At 39.7% G+C, this 13,448-nt stretch overlaps 1 protein-coding gene across 3 annotated transcripts in view; it reads left to right on the top strand.

The window, feature by feature from the left end:
- nfatc3a (nuclear factor of activated T cells 3a) overlaps positions 1-13,448 on the top strand; it is a 90,709-nt gene that overhangs the window by 17,455 nt on the left and 59,806 nt on the right. For all 3 annotated transcript variants that reach the window (XM_021319542.2, XM_012868714.3, XM_021319543.2), the window contains exon 2: positions 11,724-12,897. In XM_021319542.2, coding sequence (XP_021175217.2) covers positions 11,724-12,897 — 1,174 coding nt within the window. The remainder of the gene's footprint in view (positions 1-11,723; positions 12,898-13,448) is intronic.

Below are 13,448 nucleotides of genomic sequence, written 5' to 3' on the forward strand. Positions count from 1 at the left end.
TTAATCTGATAATACATATTTGTTGATTTTGTCATATAAATTATTGTTTCATGATTATGGGTATGCATTCTTACTGTACTCATCACAGAAAATGTATTTTTCCTGCTTTTAAATATTTTTTTTTAATCCAGCCCCAGTCACATTTACTTAAAGGGATCCGCAGTGAGTTTGGCTCAAACCCATCCAACAAGGATTAGAGGCACAGGTGTAGGCCAAGCCTTACAATACTTGTGTGCAAGTGCGTCACTTGGTCTGTGTTTAGAAATGCAGGGCACCGGCCAGACGCAGAGTTCTTGGAAAACCCTGGGTGATGGAATTAAATTTACCTTTGTGAGCTCTGCCAGTAATCACTACATCTGTGGAAGCTCATGGGTATAAATTCATAGTAAAAATTGTAAATGTTTTTGTTTCTCAAACAGAAAGAAGATGTTGGCATTTTATTGTGAATTATTTCATAGACAACTGAAAGCCTAAGTTATATCAGAGTCATGGTAAAATGTTTAATTATCAATAAACGTTTTACAAGTACAGGGTCCTCACGCTGTTTGTGGCTAAAGCAGTTTTTTTTAGTAAATTACAACTCTTCAACTTTGTGAATTATGGCATGAAATATGAAACATATCTGAGTTTTTGATAGACTTTCTCTCAGCCACTCAAGCCAAATCTGTTACTGCAGTAAGAGTGCATAGGGCAAACAGCGTAATGCCAAGGGCATCCCAATTGTCCCTAGGTGTAGCAGGGGTTTTTTCATTTTATGTAGTTTTTTCTGCTAGATGTATCAAGAATCATTCAATAATCAAGAATCTTTATTGTCATTGTGTTACGATAATGAAGTTTTTGATGAGACACTGGCTCAGAATGCACATAGATTACACATAACACGCAGACACAGCAAGACATTTTTTATTTTATTTCAACCCCCTGAAATCCGTTAATTGTACTGACCAACACACTTCCTGAGAAGGTTAAAGTAAGACTCACGTTGAAAATGTAAAGACTTACAGACAATGTAGATTGCTGTGCAGTTGCATGAGTGTATAACACGAATGCTCTACCATTTGATACAATCATGCACACAGTAAAATACTGTGCAATAAAATTAAATCTTCGAGTTACAGAGCGGTGCAATTTGCATGGATGTCCAACAGACATTCCCTGAGAAACTGAAATGCACAAATAGACATTAGAATGTGAGAGACAGTGTCAATAGCTACGTTTACATGGACAAAAGCAATCGGAACAAACAGCCGATTGGAATAAAAATGCGTCCTGTAAACAAGCCAATCGGAATATGAATATCGGGTTAAGCTCAATGAAATTGTATTCTGAATGAGAGGGATTGTTTATGCTGATTGCTAATCCCATCAACGTGCATATAAACGCCTCTCAGGCTCAAGTTATTCCAAATGTGGCAAACTAACCCGAGTGCGCATGTGCGTCCGACTTTGGCAACTGCCGGAAATACATCGAGAAGCAAAACTGTCAGGGCTCCCGATACATCCTTTCTGTTCTAAAAAATAAAAGATCTCAAAATTGTTTCTTACTCAGTAATGTTTCAACCGTAATTAGAACCGTAAAGTCCAACCTGGGCACTCGGAAGACAAACAAACACGTATAATACTGCTTTGTTTGCTATTCTTGTAAAGACAAAGGTACTTCTTCTGTTTTTTTTTTTAAGGGAATTTGATAACTGCGCATATCAGTGGTTCTATTCTGAATAAAGCCAGGTACATATACATGCACATTTAGTTGATTGTGTTCCCATATAACTGGTACAATTCGATTATTTAATCCAAATACATTTTAATCCGATCATGAAATTGTGTGCATGTAAACAAAGCTAATGATTCTCATTGGACTAAAAACCTGTGAAACCAGTAGTATGTTTGTAAACATATAACAGAGTATGAACTGGGCTGGGAGTTTATGACTCTCAGGAGGGGACGATAGCCCTCACATCTTTGGGAAATAATTCAATTCAATTCAATTTTATTTATATAGCGCCAATTCACAACTCATCTCATCTCAACAGGAAGCCAATGAAGGAAACTTCAAATTGGAGAAATGTGATCTCTCTTGTTAATTTTCATTAGAACAGCATTTTGGATCAGCCGAAGGCTTTCATCTGCATTGTGTGGACTTCTTGATCGTAAAGAATTACAATAGCCCAGCCTTGAAGTAAGAAATGCATGAAAGAAGCTGTTTTTAGTTGTTGATGTAATGCTCCTTAATCGTTTACCTTATGGAAGTGGAATAAACACTGCATTGTCTGGGTGGGTGGGATATGTGGCTACACGTCTGGTCCTTTTCTGGACTCTTGTAGCATAAACCATGTCTTGGTCTGGTAGAGGGCATCCCATAATCCCCTGTGCTGACCTCACCACCCATGCTAAATCTTTCCTCTCCTTTGCTGGGCAGCTCCCATACCACACTGTCACGCTAAGACACAATATGCTTTAGATGTTAGCTGTAGAAAAGTTTGTTATCTGTAAATTAAAAGGCTTATGTGTGCGTTCTATGGACGCTATGGGCATTGCAACAGAATTGGCCAGCTTTACGCTTGCCTAGTGACGGAAATTTAAGTCAGTGGTGTATCTATTTTCCCTAACAGGTATATAGCACCAATAAAAACACAGCAATTAAATTATAATGGTAATGACGAAAAAATATTATATATTTAAAGAGTGTCTGAAGAAAGATATTACAAATTCTGCATGTCAGCTGGCATTAGTAAACTCAGATGAATGAGTGATTTTTTTTTACAGAATTCAAAGAATTTTCATCTAGTCTGTTGGACTTTTCCGCTGACAAATTCAAGTCAGGTGAAGAAGTTTGCAGTGAAGATCAGACAGAACTATAGGGTTAAACCCTTTCTGTTTGACCCAAAGTATGGATTTGATGATCCGATTAAGGTCTAATTTTCAGGCCAGTACAGAGGGAGAGCATGCAGTTTTGACATACAAATCTAATGCAATACAGAGAGGGGATGACATCACTTTGTGAGTCACAAAACAAAATACATAGTACAATTATTTGATACTTAATAAAGCCTCTCTTACTAGATGCAGAACAATATGAATCCTTGTGGTAATGACTGGAACATTGGCAGTGGCGTAGGTGGGACTGGGTACTGACATACTGTTTCAGGGCTAATTGGTAAGCCCCAAAAGCAATGGTGAGAGGTTGATCATCCTAAATCTGTCTGCCTGGCAACAAGTCTCAATGGTAGTGGCGAAAGATAAAACAGCCCTATGGAGTAAATTCTTTTTTTTTTTTAAACCATCTTTCACTTTCTGCTTCTTTTGCGCAAGAAGCATTGTGTCAAGCAGCTCGAAGGAGGGGCGCAGCATGAACGTAGTGTGCGTTAGCTTATTTACACCAGGAGGTTTTCTCCCAGGCGGGAACTTTATTGTTGCTCTCAAACATCGAGGCATTTCAAATAAGCAAACAATGCTTAGCCTGGCAAGGGGGGGGCGATTAAATTCGATATGGATGTCTTTAGAAATAATTTTACACGAGATATACATTTTTGTTCTCTTATTTGTGCATTAATATCACTCTTGTGTATAAAAAAAATATATAATAATATTGAATAAAAAATATTATTTTACCTTTTTTTTATAGAAATTCATTTAATATTTAAACTAATGTATTTAGTTTGCAGGATGCAGATAGTTTTACATTGTTGTACAATAAAATTCCTGTTTCTTGTAATTGTTTAGAACATTAATAGTTATGTTTGCCAACCAGATAACTAAAAAACAAAGCAGTGAATTATTTATGTTAGGTATAACGTGGCATTTTTACCATGATGCTTATGGTGCATGGATTACTTGCACATTTGTTTTTTTCTGTCCTCTGTTGACTAGCAGCTCTTGATGAATGCTGAAAGAGGAGACTGACCAAAACACAAAGCCTTCTGTACAGGGGATGTAATCAGAGCCTTCCCTAATCAACCTGCCTGCCCAAAAGAAAGGGAACCCTGGCTTAGATTACCATTCTGCTGCAGCACCACATGGTGTTAGGGCACGTTGGTAACCAAAGCCAGTAATATGCTAAGAACAGATCCACATATGCATAAGCACACAGGAACATTTTGTTGCAAATGTACACACAGAAAGAGCTGTAAGGACTGTATTATAGAAATACCATTTTCTGTAGTATATAAAAACAGCTCTATTCAAATGCCAGTATTTAAAAAGCGCGTGCTTATCTGCATAGATAAGCTGAAACTGTAGTTACATTTATGGATGAATGTATTTAAAATTTTAGCAACTTCTTCTAGTCCCATTCATGTTTTGTATCAGTTTTCTTTATTCTATAGTGACCCCTGATGCTTAGAAGTGCAGTGCCTGAAGTATTTCCAAAAAAAGGTAAAAAACAAAGCAACTGGACTTGTTTTCCAGTTGAGTTCAACTACGGAAAACAAGTCCAGTTGCTTTGTTTTTTACCTTTTTTTGGAATGACCATGACCTGGATGACTGAGAATCTTCACCAGCACAGTGCCTGAAGTATATTCCAGGTGCCTGTTTAAATAGCATCCCCTCTATATTAACTTCATGTCTTCTCTAAACCAAAAACACAAGGTGACTGTATAGTGGCCTAAATGTGACAGAACTTTTATAATATATGTAATCCAGAGCTTTAAAACAAGAGCATGTTTGATCATGTATGATTTTGTTTGAATTTGACTTTGTAAAGTGCCTTGAGATGACATATGTTGTGAATTGGCGCTATGTAAATAAACGTGAATAAATTCAAGTTGAATGTCATCATCTATACATAGAACGCTGGAGATAGGCACCAGCAACCTCCGTGACCCCATGAGGGATTAAGCGGGTTAGAAAATGGATGGATGGATGGATGGAACTATATATACCCTTTGTTTTTTTATTGCGAAAATTCACTGGAGGAATTAAACGAGGTTGAAGAGAAGAAAAATAGAAAGAAACTACATGCAGAAACATAAAGCAGTGACATTAGCAGAGCAAACAGTGCATAATCTTTGCTAGACCGATACGTCACTGCAGAACCAATGACAAAAAAACATTTTAGTCATGCCTTGTTGATTCAGTCGTTATCCTTTTTTCTATATTATATCTTTTATCCATTAATCCATCCATGATTTTTCTATACCCACCTAATCCTTCTGGGTAGTGGGGCAGGGTATATAATGGACAGGTCACCAGGGTAACACCGGGCAACAGAAAGACACACAAGACAAACAACCATGCATGTGCGCACATAGTCAAGCGTAAGGGTGCTTAAGAGAGCAAGGCCCGGAGTAGCAGCAAATTATTAAGTTGGATTCAGTTTATTGATATAGCAGCAATTCACAACACACGCCATCTCAAGACACTTTACAATGTCAGTTCTATCGAATCGCACAGACAAATCGGTTAAAAGGTTTTCTAGGAAACGCAGCAGATTGCAGCGAGTCACTGACTTGCAGCATTCACTCCTTCTGGAAGAGCATGTAGCGACAGTGGCTAGTTGCTTGCATTGTGTTGTTAACCTTTCAGCAATCCCCTCATACCGAGCATGCATGTAGCGACAGGGAAAAATAAATCTTCCCTTTAACAGGAAAACCAGTCTCAGCGTGAAAGGCTATTTGCCACGACCGATTGGGGGAGGCCGACTCCCCATTCACAGTGGAGAACATGAAAGTTCCTTGCAGAAAGGGCCGGGCCTAGATTTGAACCCACGACCTTCCTGCGGCAAAACAACCGCGCTAACAACTGCTTTTAACTTCTCATTTAATATTACATTATTTTGTCTGATGATGTGATAGCAGCAATCACTAATTATTAGTTGTGTGCAGTGTGTAGACATGCCTGTATACACACACACACAAAGAAATATTGACAAAAAAAAAGACATCTTCAGTAACAAAGAGCACATTATCTTCTTTTGAGACAAATTCTTCCTTCTCTTTGTAGTAAATCAGAGTTTTTTCAGAATGTGGGCCTGTGTGTCATTGCTGGTCACAGCATCCTCCTGACACACTTGATGTGCAGAGAGAATAGGAAGAGGGAAGAAAGAGATTATCTCCTAAATCATCTGGCAGTGCGACGTTCAGCCAGGAACCTGTTGAGCTTTATGCCACGGAGCTACGGTAAATGCCTCCATCAGCAGCGGATCAGGCTGTTCCCTGTGGTTATGGTGAGAACACAATGGTCTTCGTAGTGTGTCACAAACATCCACCAATCCTTCCTTCACTGAAGCATCTCCCAGTGAGGCGGAACTATTATTAGCTTAGGTACAGCAAAGCCTCTTAGAGATCTTTATTTAACCAGATTGGCTGTCTGATGTATGGACACTTGAGGAGTGTGTGACGCACACGGCTTTCAGAAGCATTGGGTTTGCAACCACGGCCATTGATAAGGAAATAGTATTACATGGTCCTGTCTGACCTTCTCTCTTAAGGTGACTTTGGCTCTTACAAGGGGGTTTCCCACCACCCGCCCCATTCCTTACACTGCAGTTCTAGGTAGCAACCTAATTTTAACTTCAAGCACGCTGAGGGCTTTGAGCCAGGCAGCATGGTCAACCCATGTATGACTCCCATCTGTTTACTTATTTTTCTATCTTTAGCATTAGGTGGATGAAAAGCATAAATTCAAGACTTATTTGTATTTCAATTCAATTTTATTTATATAGCGCCAATTCATGAAACCTGTCATCTCAAGGCACTTTACAGAGTCAAAATCAATCATATTATACAGATTGGTCAAAAATTTCCTATATAAGGGAACCAGTTGATTGCATCAAAGTCCCGACAAGCAGCACTCACTCCTATTTCTCATCACTTTTTTCTTTTGCGTCGATTCGTATAATTTAGTTGAGGAAACTAAAAGTGACATGATTGCCGTTTTCAGAACAACACAGATTTCATTAAAGATTTTTTTATGATAATTTCTAAGAATTACACCAGCTAGCACTATATTAGCTACACCTTCCTAGTACTGGGTTGGATCCCCTCTTTCTTTATGGTAATTCTTAGTGGTTGGAGCGTCACACAGTTGCTTCAGATTTGTTGGATGCATTTGAAGATGCTGTATTACATTGGGATCTGGTGACTGTGGATGCCACTGGAGTACAGTGGACTTCATTGTTATGTTCAACAAACCAGTTTGAGATGATTGGATCTTTGTGGCATGGTGGCATTATCCTCCTGGAAGTAACTATCAGAGGTTGGGCACATTAAGGCCATGAAGGGATTGACATCCTCAGCAACAATACTCAGGTAGGCTGTGGCATTCAAACAATGATGAAGTGGTACTAAGGGGCAGAAAGTGGGCCAGGGAAATACCCCATACCATTACACCAGAGACATTGACATTGAGATTTGTAGGATCATGCAGTAATTAATTATCGCCCAGATTTAGTGTAGCATCAGTTTCTTATTCTGAGCTGACAAGAGAGACACTCGATAGGGTCTACTGCTGCTGTAGTCCATCAGCTTCTATGTTCGACTTGTTGCCTTGAAAGACAGTATTTCAAATACCTTAGTTGTAACAAGTGGTTATTTGAGCTGCTGTTGCCTTTCTGTCATCTCAAACCAGCGTACTCTGACATCACAAAGGCGTTTTTGTTCATTCGAGCGGCGGGACATGAATATCACCTGGCCCCTCCCACCAAGTCAGTCTTAAGTCCTCGAGTGTTGCTGATGGTCAATTTGAACCATAACGTGAAGTCATCTTCACCATGTCTAGATGCCAAAACGTATTAAATTGCTGCTATGTGATTTGGTAGATTTGCTGTGTGTGTTCACAAGCAGTTTAATGGGTGACTACAAAGTCATCAGTGAGTGTCTTTTTTCCTTTTTCTAGCACACTGAAACTATTTAAAAGTATTCATTATATATAACAGTTCTTTATAAACCTACATTTACTAATTGCCATTAATAGCATGTCAGATGAGCAGTCAGCAGGTCAAGGTTCTTTTTGTGCAGTTTAGTTTATAGCTGTACTGTTGAGTTTCCAGTGTTTTTCCCCCCAGCAATTTAAAGCCCTCAAGAGGGAAAAACATTCTGGTTGTACTTAAGAAAGAGTCATTCATTCTGTACAGAAAGTATTGCTTTTGAACTGCCTGGAATGCCTTGTTCATAGCCCAAGCCATTTGCCTTCACTTGGTGTTATCATCATGAAACATAGTTTTTTACTTCCTTCTTACTGATTAGTCTTGCAAGCAAATGAGTAAGGAGTGTTTAGCTGATCTGAGATCTGTCTTTTCCCTGTCACAGGCCTTTAGTAATAGGTACCTCAGAGATGACTGTCCACATAGAGAGGTTTATACAAAATGAAATATTGTTGATAATTTATAAAACAAAAACAATTTACCATTGTTCCATAGAGCTGTAATTCACTTCTTAAGTTTCAGGAGAGAAGATCATTAAATAAATTCCTCGTAGCATAATTTGTGTTTGTGCATTAAGAGGTAAACTGTTGTGAATTTCTTATTTACTACAAACCTTTTGGTTTCCCTTTTCTGTCTGTTGTGTCTCTTACTCCCTGTCAGTTAGTCTAGCTTTCATCAGAGGATCCATTACTGTGTCTTGGGACTGACAAACAGGGCCAGTCAGAAACTGAGCAGCTATTAATATGTATAACTCTCCACTGGTGCTGCTATTGTTGCTACTGGACTGGATAGAGATGTTGGACAGCACACATGTCCTCTTCAGCGTCTCGGTGACTGTTGCTTGCTTGTCTCTAAGCCTAAATGCTTTAGCTGGCCTTCTATCTTTTTGGTCACAGTGTAACTTGTTATCTAAAGAGAAAGGTAAAAATAGGAGGGTAAGTTTAAGGAATACATAGTGGAATACAAGTAAGTTATTGTGTAAGGATTTCACAACCGTATCCTGTCAGGCTGCATTGTGGTTTGAGCAAAATCAGATGATTTGTGTGAACTCACTTGGCCGTTTTTGTTTTTTCGATGCTTGTTAGACAAGGCATTTTTACTTCTTACCATTAAATTAATATAAACTGCATTTGTCATGGCTTGTAATTGGACATGATTGTTCAAGTTAGACAATTTTTGCTTTGCTTCTGATAACTTCTTTTTTTACTTTAGTTGATGCAAAACACGTATTTTATAAGATACCTCCCCGTAAGACTCTAATACGAAAGTATCTCTTTGCAATTAACATTTCACGTATGAAAAATGGAGAGCATGTGGGGAGTGCGTTCCAGTGGGAGCAGCCGAGCATAACCAGTGAAAGCATATCAATAAACTCTCACTGAATAGTGCCAATGAACACAATGGACTCCTGTCTGTTTGAGTGTGTGTGTGTCTGTTTATACACATATATGCTGCCTGTGCTGGATGACCTTTGGTATAAATAGCCTCCTAGTGCTAGCTGCGATGACAGCCGACAGCACGCATTGTTGTGTGAATTTGTTTCCTGAGTAGTGCTGTTCATCACTTATCCCTCCAGGACCAGTTCCTAGGTGAATGCCTGCAACCCAGAAATACTTTGGCTCCCAGTCTTGGGAAACTTCAGGCAAAAATCATGCAAATAAGTTTGTTTACATCTCAGAAACAGTAGTTCAAATGATGGTGTTACGTGAAATGCATTTAAAGGACTATATTATCATTCAGTAGACTAAACGGATTGGTGGTTTCCAAAGTTGGGCATTCAAATAAACAAGAGTGGGAAATTATCATGGAAAAATATATATACATAGTACACAGATTAAACAACAGTACTTATAAATAGATAAAAACAACAACTGTTGTTTGTGTTGCCATGGACCAGAGTCATACATCCATCTCTTAACCCCGGGTTGACATTTCATCCTTTCTCACTTACGCTTTGTGCCGGGAAACAGCATTTTATAACGATGTACTTAAAGGTGCATTGCACAAGATTTGAAGTTAAATATTATTAATTTTCTTTCCCATATATGCTCTTTCAATTGCCCAATGTGTAAAATTAGTTATCTTCTATTTACCGCAATTGCCTCTACTGGCTCCATTAGTCAGTTCATCAGTTCATGAGAGAGCGATTTTGGGCTAAATCCTCTTGGCGTGCGAATGGGTGACACGCTGTGGGCTCTCGTTCACCCTGCTACTTTGTTGTGAGTCTCCGCCGCCATTGAGGTATTGGGGAAAGAACAGGAGTGACTGTTTTAGGAGACGGAACACAAAAGACCAGCCACAAGTGCAACTCAGACCCCATCACAGACTCCACACAAAAAACATTTTAAAGATGTCTAGTGCAACGAAAAGGGCAAAATTGGAGTCTGATTACCATTTAATTGAGTCAGTTTTGAAACCCTTGGTTTCTTACTGTGAGACTAAACTCCTTATTAAACTATCACGCAGGATTTATTCCTTTATGAAAAACATAAATTTTTGGCACTTTGCTGCATCAGTGGCCAGTGCTTTTTTTCTTCTTCAGCCTTTCCGTCTCAGCTCCTCCATTCTTTAACTGTCTTTCTCGCTCCATTATACGTGGTCTACAAGGGGCCCAGACGCAACTTGCTGTGCATCCCTCTGCACTGTATTTGATACATTTTTGCTAAGTGCAAACGTAGTGGAGTGGGTCTTCTGATCTGTTTGCTCTTACTGCAGGCGGGTATGAATCTTCATAGCGAGCTTTGCAGCCAGGGCGAGGCAGCAACAGCTGTCTGTGAGACTGTCTACAGTACTGAAAAAGGAATCATGGCTCCCTCGAGTAAACTGGAGAACGAATGGTGCTTTGACGTGAAGTTACCAATAACACAGAAAAAAGATGAGAGGTTGCTTTTAAAAAAAAAAAACATCAGTGGGTCATGGGCCTGAAAAGTCGCTGGCAACAGCGCTGCTGTGACAGAGAGCATCAATTTCCTCAGAAAAATCAAAGGAGTGGGTGTGTCTGTCTTTTCCTCCTTGCAACTGTGGGAGTTTCAGCCAGGCAGATACCCGAGTGAACTGCATGAATGGCATGGATTGTTTTTGTTATCAAGAGTGACCCGAACCTTTGCAATCACTGAACTAAAAAATGGTAGCTATGTTTCTCTCCTAAAACCTTTTTACTTTTGACTCGATTTGAAATATTTCCATTCAGAATAAAATATTATTTCTATGTAATATTACATAATGAAGTTGTATTTTTACTTTCTTACTTAAGAAGACATTACACCTCTAAAAAAAGACCTTTGAAGTCGTAACGGCAGATACTAGCTTTTGTTTCTCTTCTGGTGTCATTTCAGCTTGTTGCCAGAGGGGGCAGAGGTCAGCAAAAATCCTGGAACTTGCACAATGCACCTTTAAACCATATCATATCACTTCATTTCCCTTTCTATTTATATGGCAACGTATAGCAAAAAATATTATTTAAACTAGTATACAAATAGAAAATATAAGCATTTTCAAAAAACACTGAAACATGTTTGGTGGCTTAGTTTAGTTAGCTTATGTTTTTTTTATCTAATTTTGTTTTTTCTGTGTGTTTTTCAGTCGATATTATTCCATGTAAATGGTTTTGAGATCATTAAATTATACATTTACTCTATTATTTGACTTGTATGTGGTAACCAACGAAAGCAGAAGTTATTTTTTTCTAGTTCAGCATAATCAGAAAAGGAATTGTCTACTTTTCTTTATGGGTTCACTATCAAAACTGTTGCTTTGAATGAAGCTTGAGAAGCAGTGACTTGTGTAAAATGTACAGCAATAAAATTTGGTCTCCTGCAGATAGCTGTATGGTAACAATTGCTTCTTCTATCTATCTATCCTAGATCTGGAGCCTGATGACAACACATCATTCTACATCCTAAATGTGGGGCAGTCCCAGTCTATGATAACTAACCACCAGTCAATTGGCCTGCCTCGTCATGGCATGCACTCCCACCCTCAGGTCATCAGCACTTCACCACGCCTTCCATCACACAAAACAGGATCTGAGCTTCTAAGCTATGAGGCACAGGGCTCTAAGTATGGCACCTCACCGCTGCTGCCCTCCGCTCCTTTGGAGGCACCAAAAGCCTTTGAGTGCCCCAGTATCCAGATCACCTCTATCTCCCCTAGTTGCCAGCAGGAGATAGATGCCAGTGAGGGGGAGCTGACGGCCAATGGGCCTGATAGGGATTACCATGGTGACAGGCCCTTGTCCAGAGACCACCTGTACTTGCCACTGGACCACTCATACAGGGACACTTCGCTTAGTCCTAGCCCTTGTAGCAGCCTTTCCTCTAGGAGCTGGTTTTCTGATGCCTCGTCTTGTGAATCGTTTTCACACGTCTATGATGATGTTGAATCAGAGCTGAATGAAGCAGCTGCGAGGTTTAGTCTGGGCTCCCCTTTGACTTCTCCAGTGTGTACGTCCCCGCAGGCTGTTGGTGGAGTTCTGGAGGAGCAGTCGCCATGGCAGCACCATCATGCCCCCTTTGTACACCACTCTCACTCCACCCTTTCTCCTCGACAGTCCCCCTGTCATTCACCACGCAACAGCGTCACAGATGAAAATTGGCTTAGCCCACGGTCTCCGTCCAGGCCCTCCTCACGACCAACCTCACCCTGTGGGAAAAGGCGACACTCCAGTGCCGACATTTGCTATCCTGGTTCCCTATCTCCTCATCACTCACCTACAGCCACGCCAGGACCTTCCCCCAGGGGGAGTGTGACAGAGGACACATGGGCCGGGAGTCCCACTGTCGGCATGTCACCTTTTCAGTGCTGCCCGTCTGAGACGGACATCCCATCAAAGACGAGGAAGACCTCACAAGATAGAACATCTCTGCAGACAGGAGAGCTGACAATAGATGACCAAGAAAATCTGTCTTCTAACCTGGATTCTCCTTCAGACGAGGGCCTGCACAGTCTGAAGAAAGATGGGCCTGCAGAACAGTTCCTCTCAGTGCCCTCACACTTCTCATGGAATAAACCCAAGCCTGGTCATACACCTATATTCAGGTAAGATAGCTGATTTTGAAGTAGACAAGTGAAATTAATGTAGGATCATTTCTCAAAACTAATTAATGATTGGTTGAGAAATTTCTACTCTTTTGAATCTTAATACGCACATTACGAAGACATTACCCCCAGGGTGACATTTTTACCACAATGTTGTATCACTTGAATATCTTTTAAGAACAGGTTGTAAATGTTTAAAACCAACCATAAGGCCAACTATAGTAGTCTTACAATATATAATTGACCAGAGTACACATGTATGTCACTGGGTTTGCTGCTATAGTTTTATTTGTGTTGTCTTTTAAATGGACAAAATTATACATTTTATCCAATTAGATTTAGTGACATCAATGTTTATGACTTTTTACACAGAAAGCTTACTTTAGAAGGAAGTCTGCAATACTCCCCTTAGTTTCCAGTCTTGAAACTCCAGCCTGTGATGAATTTAATAGAACGTTTATACCATGGGGTTGTGGTACCCATATTCATCCACTATAAACTTTTTTCATTTTATTTTTTTTGATTAAATCTAGAAACTTTAATTTGTTTTA

Source organism: Fundulus heteroclitus, chromosome 4, assembly GCF_011125445.2.
Source record: "Fundulus heteroclitus isolate FHET01 chromosome 4, MU-UCD_Fhet_4.1, whole genome shotgun sequence".
NCBI classification, from domain to species: domain Eukaryota; kingdom Metazoa; phylum Chordata; class Actinopteri; order Cyprinodontiformes; family Fundulidae; genus Fundulus; species Fundulus heteroclitus.